Source organism: Bos indicus, chromosome 5, assembly GCF_029378745.1.
Source record: "Bos indicus isolate NIAB-ARS_2022 breed Sahiwal x Tharparkar chromosome 5, NIAB-ARS_B.indTharparkar_mat_pri_1.0, whole genome shotgun sequence".
NCBI lineage: Eukaryota > Metazoa > Chordata > Mammalia > Artiodactyla > Bovidae > Bos > Bos indicus.
This window is the reverse complement of record NC_091764.1, coordinates 35,171,463-35,191,185: the sequence shown is the minus strand read 5'-3', so window position 1 is coordinate 35,191,185 and position 19,723 is coordinate 35,171,463. Positions and strand designations below refer to the sequence as shown.

General features: G+C 42.9%; 1 protein-coding gene across 3 annotated transcripts in view; it reads left to right on the top strand.

Annotated features, from left to right (window-relative positions):
* Window positions 1-806: 806 nt before the first annotated feature.
* ANO6 (anoctamin 6) overlaps window positions 807-19,723 on the top strand; it is a 234,362-nt gene continuing 215,445 nt past the window's right edge. Inside the window, exon 1 of one of the 3 annotated variants that reach the window (XR_011566592.1) lies at window positions 807-1,149. Coding sequence is in view for 2 of the 3 variants with exons in the window: in XM_019960746.2 (XP_019816305.2) it covers window positions 1,077-1,149 (73 nt within the window). In the remaining variant the exon portion in view is untranslated. The remainder of the gene's footprint in view (window positions 1,150-19,723) is intronic. The other 2 variants (XM_019960746.2, XM_019960747.2) reach the window with 2 other exon arrangements.

Genomic DNA, 19,723 nt, shown 5'->3' with positions numbered 1-19,723 from the left:
GCAGTTCAAATTACCCCATCTGTCTGAAAGCAGAAATCCCTTTGTATTTGTCTTACTGCTCCCTCTGGTCACCAGGAATGCATTCTTATACTCTCTGCCTCAACTTTATTTCAGGACTTTGTTTCCTCTGGTTACGATGGTTTTTCACATTTGCTCAAGAGTACAATTCACGCCTAACCATTGCTCCAGAGTAGAATTCACACCTAACCATAATGTAGGTCTTCGCTTCCTTTGCCCTTGTGACACGGAGGATGAAGCTTTCAAGATGATCTCTTGTCAATCATCCGACCACTCCCAGAATGCGCCCCTACGGGCGGGAGTAGGGGAAGCTTCTCCCTTCCCTAACCTAACCCCACTAGATGTGGAAATCCTGCTTCTTGTGAACGTGTCTTTGGATCTCGCTCTCTTGGTCTTGTTTTCTTCTGTTGTTTCTTATCTACGAGTTTGGCCTCTTCTCTGTAATTGCCACCTCCCCATTCCCCTACAGAATACATGTTTCCCCACTTGGAGTCAGAGTAATTGATACTTTAAGATCCACCATGGGCTCCACTTCCCCTTTAAACACCATCCAGACTCGCTCGCCTAAAGGGTCTTTCCTGGGAGCTGCAGCAGCGTCTCTCCCCTCTCGCGTAGCAGATATCAAAGAAAGCCAGCCCAGGACGTGCCCATATATGAACTTGAAACAGAGAGCTGCCTCGTTCGGAGTCCACGCTCTCGCCTCCCCCTTCGGCGAGTTGACTGGCCGGCACAGCGTGAATACCAGCTACTCCCTTCTCTCTTCCCCTGACTTCCTTCTGGGAGCTCTTAAACCCGCGGCAGTTCAATCACTCCGCAGCGAGCCACGGCGCTCACTGGGCATGCTCAGTGGCCCGGACGGCTCCGGCAGCCAGAGGTTGTCTTGGACGCACCACTCGGGTCCGGATTCACCGAGAGCGGAGTGAGCACAGCGGCCCCTGAGTCGGGAGTGAGACGCGCCCTGCCGTCCCTGCCAGGGCGCCCGCCGGGTCAGAGAGCCGAAGTTCCGGACTCCAAGGAGCCCCCAACTTCGCGCCAAGTTTCGAGCTGCGGGGGGAGACATGCCCATGATGACCAGGGACGTTCTGCTAGAAATGGAGCTGGAGGAGGACGACGAAGAAGATGGGGATATCGGTGAGCGAGGGGTTTCCACAGGGTAGGGGGGTTGCGGCGCGGGGCCGGGCGCCCGTCCCCGAAATCCTCAGCCCAGGCAGGAAGGACTCGGGGACTGCGCGTGGGCGCCGCACCCTTCTCGGCGAGGGAGGTTGTTGGGACCCGCAGCAGGTCGGGGGTTAGAGGGACCAGGAGAAGGAAGCCCGCGCCGCCCGCCAGCGGCCGCAATGCGGTCGCTTTCAGCCGCTGACCGACCGCCTCCCGGCTCAGCTCGCGGAGGGCGGGCGAGAGGGCGGCCCCGGGAAAGGCCTGGGAGGCGCGGGTCTCCGTGTCACTTTCGGGAAGGGCGAGGGACGAGGGCCCTGATCGGGCATCGTAGATACAGGGAAGCCCCCCCCGCGCGGGAAGTCTTGACTTTGGACACCAACTTTGGGTCATTTTCTCCGGCTCGAATTGGCGCGGGGGATTCCGGGGAGCCAGCGCGGGCTGCGAGCCCGAGGGTGGGGTTCAAGGAGCGCGCCCTGGTTAGCAGAGCAGGGGTGTGACCCGCCTGAAGCCACCTCTAGGTGAAAGCAGACGCGCGGCCCTAGTTCGGAGGGCTGGGGCTGGGTGGGGCGGCCCGGGACTGATTTGAGTCCGCTGGGCGTGGGCCGGGATCCTTTTTCCGCGGCGCGGGCGGGGGAAGTGATGCGGTGGAGGAAGCCCTGAGGCAGGGTGGACTGTTGGGCATTTCCTACCGGTCCAGGGGGCCCCGTAGCTCGGGGCGGGGGGGAAGCCCTGCGTGCCCTATTTCTGGTTAAAAATTCTGTAGAAGTGGTGCACGGAGCCGAGGGAGAGTTGTTTAAGAGTTAACCGAAAGGGGTGGGAGGAAGTGAGGAAGGGGAAAGCAGTTGGAGTGGAGACAAAGTCAGGTCCCTAAAGAGAACACTGTCATCTAATGATGACAGATAGAGCCCATCCGGAAGACTGGCAATTAAATTACAAGGCAGACTCCCACTCAGTTTCCTGGACGCCAAATCAGTTTCAATAACGTAACAGTTCCTGCATACGTACTAACACTCTTCTCTAATATATTCTAATATAGTCTTCTGTAATAACTTTAGTAGTAACTTAATTTTAGGAGTTCGGTGTGGTTTTTCGTTCACATTTTGGGTACTGCTCATGTATTTATTTTTCTGTTGTTTTCAACTCTATTGAGATATAATTGACATTTAACAATGCATAAGTTTAAGGTAAAACATGTTTGATACATTTATATATTGCAAAATGATCACCACCAGACAGCTAACACCTCCAGCATGTCGTTTAATTACCATGTCTTTTTTGTGGTGAGAACATTTAGGATCTAATCTCAAAGTATAAGATACAATGTTATTAACTCTTAAGCACTATGCTTAGATACCTGGAATTTACTCAATTTATAATTGGAAGTGTACCCTTGACTAACATCTCCCCACTCTCCCCCTCATTTTAGTGTTTCTGTGCGTTCACCTTCTTAAGATATTTCACATGTAAGTTACACAGTATTTCTTTTTCTGACTTATTTCACTTAACATAATGCCTTCAAGTTCCATCTGTGTTGTTGCAAATGACAGGATTCCTTCTTTCTCATGGCTCTAATATCCCATACTATATGCATGTATGTATACCTATACATGGAGAAGGCAATGGCACCCCACTCCAGTACTTTTGCCTGGAAAATCCCATGGATGGAGGAGCCTGGTGGGCTGCAGTCCATGAGGTTGCGAAGAGTCGGACACGACTGAGTGACTTGACTTTCACTTTTCACTTTCATGCATTGGAGAAGGAAATGGCAACCCACTCCAGTGTTCTTGCCTGGAGAATCCCAGGGACGGGGGAGCCTGGTGGGCTGCCGTCTATGGGGTCGCACAGAGTCAGACACGACTGAAGCGACTTAGCAGCAGCATACCTATACATATCACATCATCTCTGTTCATTCACCTGGAGACAGATAATTATTGTCTTTCCATATCTTAGCTATTGTAGGCACTGCTCATTTAAATCCAAAGCCAAATTGAATAGAAGGTATTATATACTCCATACTTTCATTTACTTGAGAATAATTTATAAGGTATTCATCCATATGGAGGGAGCAGATAGTAATGTGTTCATTTTTATGGGAGAGAAAACTGAAGCTCACAGGTTGATTTGCCTAACTTCTCACACAGCTTATTAAGATTCAAACCCAGGTTTTCTGACTTCCAAGACCTGTGCAGATTGATGCCCTTCCACCTTGTCGCTCCAGCTGTCCGGTTCTTATACTACTGTTTAGCAGGCTGTGGTAGTAAATCCTGTTTTCTGCAGTCCTGTGGAGGTCCTGTAATCAAATCCTGCAGGCCTTCAAAGTCAGATTCCCTGGGGATTCCCAGTCTCTTGGCTGGATCTGCAGGCTGGAGAGCCTGATGTGGGGCCTAGAACCTTCACAACAGTGTGAAATCTTCTTTGGTATTATTGTTCTCCAGCTTGTGGGTTGCCCACCTACAGATACAGGATTTGCTTTTATCGTGATTGTGCCTGTCCTACCATTTAGTTGTGTCTTCTGCTTTGTCCTTGGATGCGGGGTATCTTTTTTGGGGTGGGTTCCAGTGTCTTCCTGTCAATGCTTGTTCACCAGCTAGTTGTGAGTTGGTGCTCAGGCAGGAGAAGATGAGCACATATCCCTCTACTCCTCCAGCTTGACCCAATTTCCTCAGTATACTAGTACTGATTGTTTAGTCACCAAGTCGTGTCTGACTCTTGTGACCCCGTGAATTGTAGCCCACCAGGCTTCTCTGTCCATGGGATTCTCCAGGCAAGAATACTCGAGTAGGTTGGCGTTTCCTTTGCCAGGGGATATTCTGGAACCAGGGATTGAGCTTGGATCTCCTGCATTGGCAGGTGGATTCTTTACCATTGAGCCACCAGGGAAGCCCAAATTGTTATTACATACAAATATGAATGATAGGAGCAAACTTTAAAAAGTTATAATAAAATTAGCACAATCTGTTTCATAGGAAAACACTTTTGCCTGTTATAGTGAGGTGTCACTGTTTACATTGACAGTTGTAAATAAAGAAGGGTGAAAACCCAAATAAAAATTAAAGTAAGCAAGACTGAGCTTTGTTAACCATGCCATCAAGAGATTTCACTTTAGGGGGAAAAAACCTAACTTGGGCTATTCTGTATTTACCTGATGGTTGTATCAAGTCAAGCAGTGTAGGTGTATTTAAGAAAATAAACATCTCTATTCTTCTTTCATCCCACCCTTCAGAGTCTACTGATATTAATACTTTATTGTATATCGGGGTCAAGTCAACATATTTTGTGTCAGTCAACAAATACCAGGTTTCAACAATCTGGAGTTGTTATACAAATTTAATGTGGGTTGCAGTGGTTTTATATCAGGAGATGTTTACCATACCAGTGGAAAGTTTGTCATTGTAAAATAAGCTTTTTTAGAGCTTACCAGAAGTAGGCTAATGGTATATAACCTTTTATGAAATAATTATAATTGCCAACTATGGGAGAGAAGACTCTGGTGATATGAAGATTATAATTTTAACCTCTACCTCTAGTTTTGTAATGCAGGGCTCTGCTAAACCTATTGACTAACATACTTCTCCCATCACTTGTCACTACTGAGAGTTGTGTAATAATTTAAAACCCACTCAGTTACTGAAGGTTTCTATGAAACTTCTCTATAGCTATTAACTTTATAATTCAGAGCAGAAGAGTTATTTTGACGCAATTTCCTGGGTAAAACTCTGTCATCAATTAATTGGCAAGAGACAAAAAGAAAAACTATTTAAACTAGATACTTCTACTAGAAGTGTGCTTCTAGCAGACTGGGATTTGCACTGTCCCGCATTTTTTTAGACGTGTGGGTTTCTGCTTACTTTCAAAGCATTGTTGAGTGCTTTAAGTGTAAGGCTTGCTTCCTTGTTTAGCATGAAATATTCGCCAGAGGGCTGTGAAACAGCCTAATGGCACGGGAGCATTTTTGCAAAATGCCACTTATTTTCTAAATCATTTCTAACAACGAACCACAGATGTCACATCCGGGCAGTGATGGCAGGAGGTATTTGGGTCGTGGCCTTTACTGCACTGGTGCGGATGGAGATCACAGTTGAGGTGGGTTCTGTGTGCCTGGTGTGCTGGTCCTTAGCTGCCTTGCCTGCACTACCCCCACATCCTGCCACCTCATTAAGCAGTGAATTGAATTAACATCTCTTCCTGTTGGTGTAGAAAGTGATAGAAATATCTTTTATAGTCAGAATGTAGATATCTAGTATGCTGTTTTGTTTCTTGCATTTGCATTGTTCAGACTTAGCTGAGGGAAGAAACTTGTTCTCCAAAAAGGCTTATCAGGAACACTTCAGATAGTTCAGGCAAAAGGTTTTTGTTTAGATGGTTGGTTGTGTCAACTAGAAGAAAAAGCATGACCTGCAAGTTGAGAATTATGTTTTGTTCTGGAGCTTACTGAGGACCATAGCCTGGGATGACAGCCTCTCAGGTAGCTTTGAGGGACTGTTTTAAAGAGGCAAGGAAGGAGCCAGGATATATAGGAGTTTTTTTGCTTTAAAAGCATGAAGAACAAGAAACATGTAGTTGAACATCAAAAGATTCCTGCTAATCACAAAAACCAGACATCTCAAGTTAGAGGTTTTAGTGCTTTTCTGTGTATGGGAGAATGCAAGAATCTGGGCTTATTGAAATAATTCCTTTGATATTCATCTTAACTGTTATCTAGGACCTAGTATCCTGTTTTCCCTCCATCCTGAATTCCCTTCAGAGTTCATCATGGGGTGGCTGCAATGGTTGATGAGTTTATGGCAGTAACATCTTTATTTACTGAAAGGGCTGGTGACATTTTTTGACTGCTTTGGATTCCAGACTACCTATGGTAGAGTTTACTCTCTGAGCCCATGGTTAATAGTCCTTCACTGGAGTGGGGGATGGGTGGGAAGAGGCCTATTAGCTTTGAGAGGCGATGGTCCAGCTGTACCTCTCAAGTATCTTTGTTAGCTTTCCTTTTACTGTTGCATTTTTATATAGACATATCTTCTGCACTATCTCTGTCCCCTCACTACAAACTTTACCTTTAGTCACTTGCAAATCTGATTCTTGTACCGGTTTTGCTTTGTCACCATTAGTTGAGCAAACCTGTGCTAGTTGGAGGATTAAGTGCTGAGCTTGTTGTGGGGAGAGTAAGATGCATGTCCTGGCCGTAGAGAGTAGGTTCCACTGAACCAGCCATTTGCAGTAAGTGCTATTATTGAAGTCTGTCCACAACCATGGAGGACAGGAGACGGCTGCACAGAGGAGACTGCTGGGCCAGGTGTTGAAGAAGCAGGCAGGCAGAAAGTCTGGAGTTCCAAGTATTGCCTGTGGTGGAGGAGAGCAATGACGAGTCTGCAGAGCCAGGAAAGTGTGGCACCATGAAGAATCCTCCAAACATTTTAAGGGTTTTGGATTTTACCCTGTAGGTCAGTGGTCCCCAGCTGGTATCAGGGACTGGTTTCGCGGAAGGCAGGTTTTCCATGGATGGGGTGGGGGATGATAGTTAGGATGATTCTCATAAGAAGAATGAAGCCTGGATCCCTCACACGCGCAGTTCACCACAATAGGGTTCATGCTCCTTTGAGAATCTAATGTTGCTGCTGATCTGACAGGAGGCAGAACTCAGGCCAGTAATGCAAAGGAAGGTCTGTAGCCCTGGGGTTGGGGACCCCAGCTGTAGGTGATCTGGAGCTCATGAAAGATGATTAGGAAAGGAGTGATAGAATCAAATTTGCTTTTGGAAAGGTCTCCCTGGCAGTGCATTGGGAAATGGGTTGGAGAGGGAAGATGGTTGAGGTAAGCCTTTCTGGTAGTCAGGTTCAGAAATGGCCAGTGGTGGTCATGGGAATAGAGAGAAGTGAAACTGAGAGCTTGTGAGAGAGGCAGCACCTTTAAGGTCTTGGAGACTGAAGGCTTCCAGCAGGGGACTTGAGCTGAGAGATTAGGTGGAAAGTAATAGCAGCAGGAGGAGAACAGATGTACAGGAGGGGAGAATTTTGCATTGTTCTGCAAGCCTTACATTTTTCTCTTCTGCTGTAGCTCAGACCATTCCCCTTCCCAGCAACACCAGACTCTCCTTCTCTTTCTCAGCAGCTCCCTCTCCTTCCAAACCCATCACAATCCCAGAGAGCTGTTGTTGATCTCTCTAAGCCCAAAGTGGCCACCAGAGCATGCTCACACCCCTAATTCTTCTATTCCACATAATTAGCACTCACCTTGTATTTTTGTTATTCATTATCTTTGCATTAATTCCACCAACAAATAATGTAAATTTCTTGAGGGCTGAGACTAGGTCATGTAGAATATACCAAATGTTATAGACATTCCATTCCTATAATTTAAGAAAATTCTCTCTTCCTCACCCTCCTCTAAAATGTAATAAACTTTCTGTGGTGTTTTGTGTGTTTTCTGTTCTAAGTTAGTCCCCTGGTAGCTCTGTTGGTAAAGAATTCTCCTACAATGCAGGAGACCCTGGGTCAGGAAGATCCTCTGGAGAACAGATAGGCTACCCACTCCAATATTCTTGGGCTTCCCTGGTGGCTCAAGCTGGTAAAGAATCCTCCTGCAATGCAGGAGACCTGGGTTCAATCCCTGGGTTGGAAAGATCCCCTGGAGAAGGGAACAGCTACCCATTCCAGTACTCTGGCCTGGAGAATTCCATGGACTGTATGGTTTGTGGGGTCTCTAAGAGTCGGACACGACTGGGTTACTTTCAGTGCCTAGAGTGATGCTTGATATCTTCAGTGGAAACCAAGTAAATCATTGTTGAAAGGAAGAAGAAATTAATTGCTCTGAATAATTAAAATAAATAAATTTATGTAAGTTAAGTAAATTTAATTAAGTAAATAATAAGCATAATGGTTAGTGGTTTTTATGGCCCTTGTGCAGTTCTTTTCTTTGGCACTTGGAGATGCCCACAATCATCTATTATAAAAGTGCTGATTGTACATGTTCTTCCAGGCTCTCTGCTAGGTTCTGCCGTCCCTGACCTTCCAGTTCCTCACTATCTGGGAAGGAGGCAGATATGTGAATAGATAATTGCAGTCATCTGTGATTAATGCTAGACTGGGATCAAGATGTGTACCAGTGTCATGGTGGCACCAAGGACAAAATATGTAACCTTGCTTAGAACAATCCAGGATGGCTCTACAGAGGCAGTGCTGGCCCTCAAGGAATGGCCAGATAGGTGAGGGGATGGGGCTAACTAAAATAGTGGAGTGTTCTGAGCATTCCTAAATGTGGCCTGATTTCTCAGCAAATCATCCTCGATGCTGTCCTGGCCTTATTTGCTCTGACAAGCGGCTCTTACGTATATGGTGTGCATGTGTATGTGTGTATTCTCTACCAGGGTATGATGGCTAAAAAGCAAACTATTCTTAAAGTCCTTTTGTTTGAGCATAGTCAGTCTTACCCTGTTACGTAAACCTTTTGTTATCTTCAATTTCAAATCCACAGTCACAATGTATCTTCCATGTCCTAACTCTCAAGTCAAATAATTGCTTTCCAAAAGATTCCCCAGTCTTCTCTTACCTGTCTCATTGTTCTTTGGATCTGACACAAGCAGCTCTAAAAGAGGGAAAGGGTTCTACACACACACACCCTACCCCTTTTTTTTTCTCAAGAGGTTGCAACAATCACATATGTTGATGGCCATGTGTTTCTTTTTTTTTTTTTTCTTTCTTTTAGAAACCAAGAAATTTAGACTCCTGTAAAGATTACCCTCAGAGATGCTATTTAAATTCTGACATTCTTGGAGGAAGATTATAGTATGTTAAGAACTCCACAGTCTAGCTTTATTTATATTTTTTGGCCATGCTAAGCAGCATGTGAGATCTTAGTTCTCTGACCAGGGATCCAACTTGTTCCTTCTGCCGTAAAAGCATGGAGTCTTGACCGCTGGACCACCAGGGAAGTCCCAGTCTAATGTTTAGTTAAAGGATGGTCTTGCACTCTCAGTGTTACTTGTAGCAAGTTAAATTAAAATCACTGTATCTTATAGAAGTTTCCACTGTAGCTAATTCTTTAGGTTTTCTTCTTTTATCATACACATCACTTTGTGTTTTGCATTCCAGTTACTTTAGCACATTTTAGCAAACTTTATAGCCTTAGAAGGAGAAGTGCTATCTTATTTCCTTTGTACCCTACAACCTAAGTATCATAATGCTTTTCCCAGAGTCCAAATATTTGTTAAGAGATGGTATTTTAGATTGTAATGCGAAGCTTTTTTTGTTACAAGTTATAAGCTGGTTGATCTGCTTTTGATACAAATCATTCAGGGTTTAGATCTATGCAAAAATCACTAGTTTTAGAACAGAAGAATATATTTCCAGTCACCTTCAACCAAGGAAATATACTTCTTGACTGATTGGTAACTCGTATGTAAATGTAGAGATTGTGAGAATTTAATACAGGGTAGTCATTGTTTTATGTCATTATTGCTTTTCCTTTAGTTTTGTCTTGCCTTTTAAAATGCAACTAAAATTATTTAGCACCCGTCTTAAGAAGTAGCCAGTTTAAAGACTGCTTGATGAAAATGTCAACAATAGAATATTTTGGACATGTGCCAAAGAGCAATCCAAATACTGTTCAGCCCCAAATCAGATGGAATGTTTTGCACAGAAGACAAGTTGAAGGGTTAATAGGCAACTTTCTCTGCCATGGTACTTATTACTGCCCTGGCTACATGTCTGAATATTAATTGAAGGAACTTGCTACAGTAAGTTGTTCAGCAGCCAAAAATACAAATGGAAGAAAATGTATTCTTTTGTGAAGTCCAGATGTTACTTTTATATTTAATGCTTTCAATCTAGAACATTGAAACTCTACTGTTTCCTACATTATTTGAAAGTACAAATACTTGAAATTGGGGGAAAAAAGGATATTAGTCATTAAAATTCTCTTTTCTATAATTTTTATTTTAACTTTGGCAGAACTTGAGCCAGAGGTCAAAGTCATGTAAATAGATGTTCTTTCACAAAGTGCAATTATGCAAATTATAGGTTTGTTTATAAAGCTTGTTTTATATAAACTAACATTGTGTTATAATTTATTTTTTATGATTTCTTCAGACATTCTATCTAGATGTTTGAAAAATAATCTTTGACTTGGCACAGACAAGATGATGGTGAGATTTTTCTTGTGGCATCACATGGACATAAACTAAAACATGTTTTTATTTTTACTTTTTTCTGATTTGTGCAAAGTTTCTAATAGAAGTTATTCCCCACTAAGTTTAAAACAAAAATAATACAACCTCCCCACATATAAACCCTTAACATTATTTTAAATGTTTTGTTATAATTTATATTATGATTTTAAACAATTGCATTCATTTGTTGTATTGTTTTATTTCCTTCTGCTGTTACTTATTAAACAAGTCCTGAATGCTCAATCTATGTAAAACATAAGATACTTTTATTTTTCTAAAGCCAACAAGCAAAAAAAGAAAAACCAACAAATCAAACCCACCTTTGTTTCTAAGTAATACAGATAGTGAAGAAAGAGTGTAAGCTCACTGATCATAGATGCTCCTTAGGGAAAGTAGAAGATTTTAAAGACAGAGCCTCTTGGGTTCATTGGGGTGAGTTATTCCCTAAAGAGGACAGTTTAAAGCAAAAGGAAGAAAGAGCCTATGAAGCCTGTGCTAATACAGAGTCGTGAGGAGGGAAGACAGGCCTATAGTCAGAAGACATGAATTTGCGGTTGGCTTTGGCCCCCTAGAATCTATCAACCAGAGCAAGTTTCTTGACTTCACAGCCTGTGTTTTCGGCCTTGTGGGGTTGCTAAGAAGAGGCAAGGAGGCTGGTATACTGCTGGTGTGCTAAGTTGCTTCAGTTGTGTCCGACTATTTGCAACTCTATGGATTGCAGCCAGCCAGGCCCTCTGTCCATGGGATTCTCTAGGCAAGAATACTGGAGTGGGTTGCCATACCCTCCTCCCGGGGATCTCCCCCACGTCTCATGTCTCCTGCGTTGGCATGCGGGTTCTTTACCACTAGTGCCGCCTGGGAAGCCCCAACGGTGCTGGGTATAGGGCATTTTCACTCATATTACCTGAGTGGCAGTTACAATATCACCATCATAATGAATTCTTTTCCTTAACAGCAGTCATAGGAATGGCTGCTCTTAACCTCGGAGAGCCCCAAGTCCTTCCCCGCTGTCTGTGTCACATTATGCGTGCAGGAACTGCCCACTAAGTGTCAGGTTAAGGGAGATCATGACCGTGGCTGTGCTGCAGACACATGTACTTAAAGATAAAAGAGTTGAAGAATAGCATGTGGTTTCTGCAAAGAGATAATTACTATGTGTTTTCCTATATCCTTACTGATCTTCAGATGGGATGATACTGTTCTTCAGATTCCAGGAAACCTATTTCAGGGGGAATCTCTTTCAGGGAATCTTAGCAAAAGATTCCAACAGCTGACACTTTGTGGGCTCCCGATAAATGACTCATAAGTGTAAGATGGTATTTTCATCTGTAGCACCTGTGGCTTTTCCCATTCTCCCAATTGCCGTCAGCCCCCGTGTGTCACCATGTAATTGTATGCACAAGAAGAGAGGAAGAAGACTTTTAAGTAAGAGGTGAATAGCTTTTATTACAAATTGAGCTTTTAGAAGATCACAGGAGGACTGAGGAGGGAATGATTGATGATGAGATTATTGGTGCTCAGCGTTCTCCATGATTACTTTGTCTCTACTGAATGGTAGATACTGGAGCATTTCAGAGAGTTCAGCATTCCTTGGAGAAAGGGCAGTCACAAGGCAGTGAAGGAATGATTATTGACCTCATGTTAACAACTTCTGTGAGGGCTTCTGTGATGGTCCAGTGGTTAAGAATTTTCCTTGCAATGCAAGGAACACGGGTTCAGTCCCTGGCCTGGGAAGACTTCACATGCTGCGGAGCAACTTAGCCCGTGTGCCACAACTGCTGAACCCATGTGCTGCAAATACTGAAGCCTGAATGCATTTGAGCCTGTGTTTGGCAACAAGAGAAGGCACCACAGTGGGAAGGCCATGCACCACAATGAAGAGAAGTCCCTCTTCATGGCAACTAGAGAGGGCCTGAGTGCAACAAAGAAGGCCTAGCACAACTGAAAACCAAAAACCCTCTTTGACACTCTTCCCACCAGCCCTCTCCCAATTTCTGACCATTGTGTTTGCAGGCACTGTCAGTCTTGGCCCCACATTCTCTTAATATCTTCGGAGATTATCCCTGAGTCTCTGAGAGAGGACCTTCTCGGCCTTTGTTGGCCCGGCATACTTAAACCCACTCTCACAGGGTTGGGGGATGCCTTGGGAATCGACATCTACTTTGATCCAGAGGGGAGGAGAGACGAGGCCCCAGGATCCCTAACCACCAACAAAGCCCTGGATAAGTGTGGGTATTAGGGAGCAGGTAAAAGTGGTCTTTAATTGAGGCTTGGATTTGCAGATGAAAACTTCACTTTCATTAGAGGTACTTATGTTGAAGGTAAAAGAGGATGACTTTTCCCTGTGTTGAAAGGTTATTTCCACCATCTTTTACAGATAGCCTGACCTTGGCCAAGACTGTGGACCTGCTTCCTATTGGACTGCGAATGTCTGTAATGAAGGACAAAGGGGCCACTCTGCTGGTTTGTGGTCCTTTTAATTTATCCCACACCAGCTTCTCCTGCTGTCATTCTAATCTCCTCAGGGTCTGTTGTCTTGCCCCTGTATTTTCATCAGGCCCTTAGCCTGGGTCTGCAGAGATGGAGGCCACCACTACTTAACCTTAAGTTTTATGCAGATAGAAGTTCAAATTCTAACCTATAAATTCACTAGCTGGGTGACCTTGAGTGATTAATGTAACTTTCTCCTCCTCTGTAAAATATAGAACCTATTCAAAGGTGATTATGTAAAAAATGACATAATTTTAAAAAGCTTACTTTGCAGGATTGTGGTGTCTCATAGAATAAAGTCCTCCATAATTAGGAGATGATGTTAGTATTGTGGATAGCTGCTTTTTCCTGTATTTTAACACAGGTGTATCTCTTTTGCTTTTTATTAGAGATTTTACTACTCTTCCATTTATACAGCTTGTTGTTTTTGTCTTTTTCATCATTGTTGTTTTTGTCTTTTTCATTAAACTAAGGGCATCTTGAGAGCTATTATCTCAGTGAGCAGCATAATGCCTGGCTCAGAGTAGGTGATCAATACAATCTCGGTGAATGAGTTAGGCAATGAATGAAAGATATTGATTATTGAAGAGTGATATGGTATAATTGGAAAGGTGGGATGTTGGATACAGATCGACCCTTGGATAGGCTCATGTAACTTTGGAGTCTCGGTTTCCAGATCAGAAAAATGAGTAGAGATAATAATACGGAAGGGGTAATGCTATATACTTTATAAGATTTTTATAAAGTTTAAAACTGACATACAAAAGGATGAGGGACAGTTCCAGGCACATAATAGGCCAATAAGTAATAGTGGCATTCATTATCAAACAATTAAAAATGGAGAAATATAAAAAGTGTGTTAGTCTCTCAGTTGTGTCTGACCCTCTGTGACCCTCTGGACCATACACAGCTCTCCAGGTTCCTCTGTCCGTGAAATTCCCCAGGCAAGAAGACTGGAGTGGGTTGCCATTCGCTTCTTCAGGGGATCTTCCCAACCCAGGGATCAATCCTGGGTCTCCCACATTGCAGGCTGATTCTTTACTACTGAGCCACTGGAAGAAATATAAGTGACTAGCATAACCTAAGTTGGATTTTCCAGTAGATGCATTTCACAGTAGAATTATATCATGAATATATATAATTTTAGTAAGAAAGGTAGGAGAATAGAGGATAAAAATTCATAATGAAATTTAAGTGATACTTTGATAAGCTTTACACTAAAAAAATGTATAAGAAATAGGAGTGTCTCTTAATCCAACAAATTTAAGATTTTTGAAAGTATCTTTCATCAAGGCCTAAAAGGTAATTGTTGATATTGATCATGTGAACTTTTAATAAAATAAACATTTAATAAGATACGTAGTTTTAAATAAATATGTAATTTTACTTATCATGTGAATGATCAGTTATTTTTAATGGGAAAATTCTAAAATGTTTAATTTTCCCACAAGACTAAAATTTCTGTTAGTTGAGTTTTATTGAAAAATTTGAAGTCAAATTAAAAAACCTATTGAAAGAGATGGATGTGGCACAGCTCAAAATGACAAAACATGAACACGTAAAGAAATTGTTACCCTTATGGTTTGAATTGCTTTAAATTTAGTGATATAAAATAAGGAAATAGACCATATATAATTTGCAAAATAGGTATATGAAACAAGGTTCCTCATTTTATAAGCTTGACGTTTGGGAATGAGTCAGCCCATATTCGTTTGTTAGAAATGGAACACTGCCAGGTCCCCCTCCAGCAGCATCAGACCTAAGAAAACTTAGACATTCCATTCCTTTTGGGTAGGCGAGAGCAAAGGAAAAGGGGGAGGCTGCTTTGATCCCCAAATAGAGTTTACTGTTATTTGCGTTATATGTAAGTCTTCCCTAGAAGTGACTTTTCAATAAAAGCCAGAGTTACATCCTTCAGTTACTGCACTTAGAACTGTGTTTCTTGTCCCCTGGGTTTCAGCCTATGCTCCCTCCACAAGATGCCTGACTGGCTCATATTTCCTGCCTCCATTTAAATTTAGATAGTGTTTGGTGCTCTCTGGGTACATGCTTCTATAACAGGCATATTGCAGCTTCCAAGTCACAGAGGAGACGGGAACATTTCTAACAGGCCTTGCCATCCACTCTTAATGGTGAGCAACAGAGCACATGGCTTTTGAGCAATGGGGTAATCATGGTTTTCTTGAGGCTTACAGTTGCCTCAAAACTGTGGCTAGTGGCTTGTTTTGTACTTCAAAACGCTTATTTTGAAGAGTTCAATCACAGTCTTGACTAACTTATTTGGCACATACACAAAAATCCCTTTGAAAGCTGATCATAGTATTGCTAGCAGTGGCCTTCATAGATCAGATCAGGTTTGTTGCTTTTTTTAAAAAGTCATGTGCCGAGATTTCATTTAGCTCCGAGCTGACTTGATCTCATCTCACAATTTTTATTAATTTGGTAAATATTTTCTGAAGACCTCCTATAGTTCATGTGCTGTTTAAGGTCTAAGGGCACAGAACCAGGTAGAGAAGACCCCATCTCTGGTAGAGCTTATAGTCTAATAATCAAATGCTACCCCCCCACACATGCACATGGAAATCCATTTATTTACCTAATGTCTATTCAGCACACTCTCTGTGCCAGGCATTGTGCTGGGCACTAGGAATTCAATACACAAGACAGAAGAAACAGCCTCTGCCCTCAATGAATAGGCCCGCTGGCAGGGAAGACAAACATGCCAACCAGTCACCATCAAATTTATACTTAAAGATTGTGAAAAAAGAGGCAGAACCAGGACAGCACAGCCAAGAACAGAAGTGGGGCATATCCGAAGCCTGGTCAGAGGACTGGGCCCTCCCTGGGGGATGGCTGACAAGTGCAGCTGTTGTTCTCATAATTCTAAAAATAGCACGACCTTAGACTACAGTCTTTAAAAGGCACGTCTTTGAGAAGGTTCAAGATGTGCATTAGATTAATGTGTACAACAGCACACGTGGTTTCAGGCTTACAACTCCAGTTGTACTGGGGGGGAATCCTCCATATGGGAGCTTTGTTGGTATGGATTTCAGTAGCTGTAAATGCACCTTGCAAAAGTGAGCAAGTAGCATTGTTGCTGTGCCAGTGGGCCTGTGTCTGTGTACCCCTGGGTAGATTGGCTAAAATGTTAGCACTGGATTGAAAGTGAAAGTGTTAGTCACTGAGTCATCTCCCACTCTTTGTGACCCCCATGAACTGTAGCCCTCCAGGCTTCTCCATCCATGGGATTTTCCAAGGCAAGAATACTAGAGTAGGTTGCCATTTCCTTCTCTAGGGGATCTTCCCAATTCAGGGATCGAACCTGGGTCTCCCGCGTTGCATTGCAGGCAGACTCTTTACCATCTGAGCCACCAGAGAAGTCAAGTGGAAGTGAAAGTCGCTCAGTCGTGTCGCCTCTTTGTGACCACATGGACTACACAGTCCATGGAATTCTCCAGGCCAGAAAACTGGAGTGGGTAGCCTTTCCCTTCTCCAGGGGATCTTCCCAACCCAGGGATCAAACCCAGGTCTCCAACATTGCAGGCAGATTCTTTACCAGCTAAGCCACAAGGGAAGCCCAAGCACTGGATTGGACAGGAGCAAAACTTTTCTCTTTCTTTTTAGCTCAGTTTAGCATAGTGCTCTGATGGAAGTTGAAGGAGAAGGTGAGATATGGCCCAAGCAATTCTGTGTATTTTCCTTGAGCTTCCAGAGGAGGAGGATGGATGGGGAGGTGGAGCACGTACCTCTTGTTCCTGTGCCTCACCGTTTCCTCTCCTGACTTAGAGGGGCGGGGAGCTAGCAAGAATTCCTTTTCTAGATTCTCAGCCAGAAACTGGTTCTCTTGTCTTCCTGCCCCACCAGCTGAGGGGTGTGACTCATTCCTGTTTGGAAGTGACCAATGTTAGCTGGGAGTCAACCAAGCCCCTGAGGCATGAATCAGAATTTGTATGATGGTAGAAAAGCCCCACAGAGACTCTGAGGTACATATTCAAGAATTTCTCCCCCTGACAAATCCTATAACTAGTGTGGTGGTGGTGGCAGTTGAGTCACTAAGTTGTGTCCAACACTTGTGACCCCGTGAACTGCATGCAGCCTGCCAGGCTCCTCTGTCCATGGAATTTCCCAGGCAGGAATACTGGAGTGGGTTGCCATTTCCTTCTCCAAGGAATCTTCCCAAACCAGAGATTGAACCTGGATTTCCTGCACTGCAGGAGGTCTCCTGTAACATTTTCTAATAAATAAGGCCCTACTGTATAGCACAGAGAACTACATTCAATATCCTATGTTAAACCATGGAAAGGAATATAAAAAAATCACTTTGCTGTACAGCAGAAATTAATGCAACATTGTAAATCAACTACACATCAATAAAAAAATATTGAACCTAAAATAAATATAAAAAAGAAACATTCTCTAGAATTCCTTCCCTGTGAATAGCCAAAGCACCCTGATAGTAGAGTAGTATGTGGTGGTGGTTTAGTTGCTAAGTTGTGTCTGACTCTTGCTACCCCATGGGCTGTAGCCTGCCAGGAATGTCCTTAGAATTCTCCAGGCAAGAATACTGGAGTGGGTTGCCATTTCCTTCTCCAGGGTATCTTCCTGATCCAGGAATCGAACCTGGGTTTCCTGCATTGCAGGCAGATTCTTTACCAACTGAATTACTGGAGTAGTATGGAAGATGCAAATTAAAACTACTTTTGTGTTTTCAGTTGGTAGGGCAGAAAGAAACAGATGCAAATTGTTTCCACTTACTCTTAAAACATCCTGTTGTTTTTCTGTGTTAGAATCTTTCATACATGACTGAAATCTAGTAGGCAGTATGGTTGTATTGTTAAACTTATTGTTATATCCATTACAACTAGTTCCTTTCAGATGGAGACTGTTTTCTTATAAATGCCATTGAGATCTAGAGATCTAGAGATGCCATTAACCCTTTGCCATGCTTTTTATCTGAACGCTCCACTCCTGGTCATGTTTACTTAGTTCAGTAGTGTTTTTTTTTAACATGTAAAAGACATATTTCACATCCTGTAAGATGCAGTTAAATGTTCAGTTTGGTAAGTTTTGACAATTGTATAACCACCCACCCAAAATAAGACAGAGGACATTTTCATCACCCTTTCACTTCAAGCTGTCACCACCCCCTCTCACAATCCAGGCAAACACTTAAGGATATCTACTACATAAATTGGTTTCACCTGTTCTGAAACTCCATATAAATGAAATCATAGAGAAGTTAGTCTTTTGTGTAGCTGACTTCTTTCACTTAGCATAGTACTTTTCGAAGTTCGTTCATGTTGTGGATGAATGTCTAGTATATTTTAACTGTAAGAATATCTGGAAAAATATTTTGATTTAAGTCTTAACATATTACATCTCTGATAAAGAGCAAACTAACAATACTTAACCTTTTGGTTCTGTCTTTACTCTAAGGTCAAATATTTTTTGAACTTAGTTATTTTTGTACTTTTGTAATCTTTTTAGAAGCTCATACAATGCCTTGCCTGTAATAGGAAATTAGCGAATGTTTTCTTTAAGTTGGGAGAGAATGTGTGAGGAAAATGAACTCATATCTCATTTTATAGAAATTCAGATTTTAATCACCCTGCTGTGGTTTGAAAACAAACAGCGTGTTCATTCTGAGCATTAGCCCACTAACAATTTTTCAGTCCAGAGTGGACTGTTTGTGGGCACTTTTCTCCAGGGTAAGAAGTTCAAGTGTAATAATTCATTTTTCTAAAAGGTCAGTTGTTACTGACTTTTTTTTACTGGTAAAAATATCTAAACAGATATTATTAGCCTCATTTGGTAATTGAAGAGCTCTGAAAACAAGGACATTTATAGTGATCTATCCAAAATGAAGGAGTGATTCAATGTTGGTGCAAGATATTCAGTTCCAAAATATTTGTTCTAGCACATGTGTTCCAAGTTCCCAGAGAAGTTATTGACACTGACGTTGGTTCCTCTTAAGGGTGACTCATGATTTCTTGAGTCTGGTTTCCACTGTTAGTCATCCACACTGCTTGGATTAAAGCAGGCTGTTAGATTCCGCCGGATTCCAACCTTCACAGTATACCAATCCCCCTCTCCCCCCAGCCCGCCCCTGCTCCCACGCCCTTGATTCCCACCTCCTGGCCCAGCCACTCCGCAGTCTGGAACCAATTCTGACTCCAGGCAAGCAGGATTTTATAACTGAACTTTTAGTATCAGTGCAGTGTCAACTTGTGCTTGTGTTTCGTTTCAGTCTTTTATCCCTAGTTGCCTAAACTCTTCTCAGAAGCATGCCTAGAACGCCAGTCTCTCTAGCTGTTCAGGTCCTGTCTTAGTCTCATCAGCATCTCTTCATTTCTCCCATTCGTGGGAAGTGAAGGCCTTCCTCCTCCTGTGTGGTGCCCCCTGCCCCTTGCCAGGCCCCCATAGGCCTGCGTCTATCCTCAGATTTGATAACACGAGCTGTATCTCTGTCCCTTTCTTTAGCTGTTTTACCAGTGGTACCTTAAATCTTGGCAGTTTTCCATCAAAATGTATTTCTTTTCACTCCATTTCATTAGTCATGCATGCTGACTGTGAGTAAGAGTGGGATACAGTTTCCTGCAATAAGAGATAGGAGATGTAACTTCAGCCCAGCACCTAAGAAAGAAATCAAGTGTTTACTGGAATGTGGGCACACCACCTTCTGGGCCTGGTAGAAGTCTGTGCCTGGCAGTAAACAGTTCTATTCAAAAGCAATTCCCAGGGCTGAGGAGGGACCAGGTTAAGCATCGGGATAACTGAGCTGAGCTGGTACTCAGCTGAGAGTGTGATAGCTGGGGCTGGAAACCTTCTTTCCCTGTTCTTTGATATGAAAGGTGGATATTTTCTCAGTCTTGTGCATGTACACTTTTAAGAAAAGTC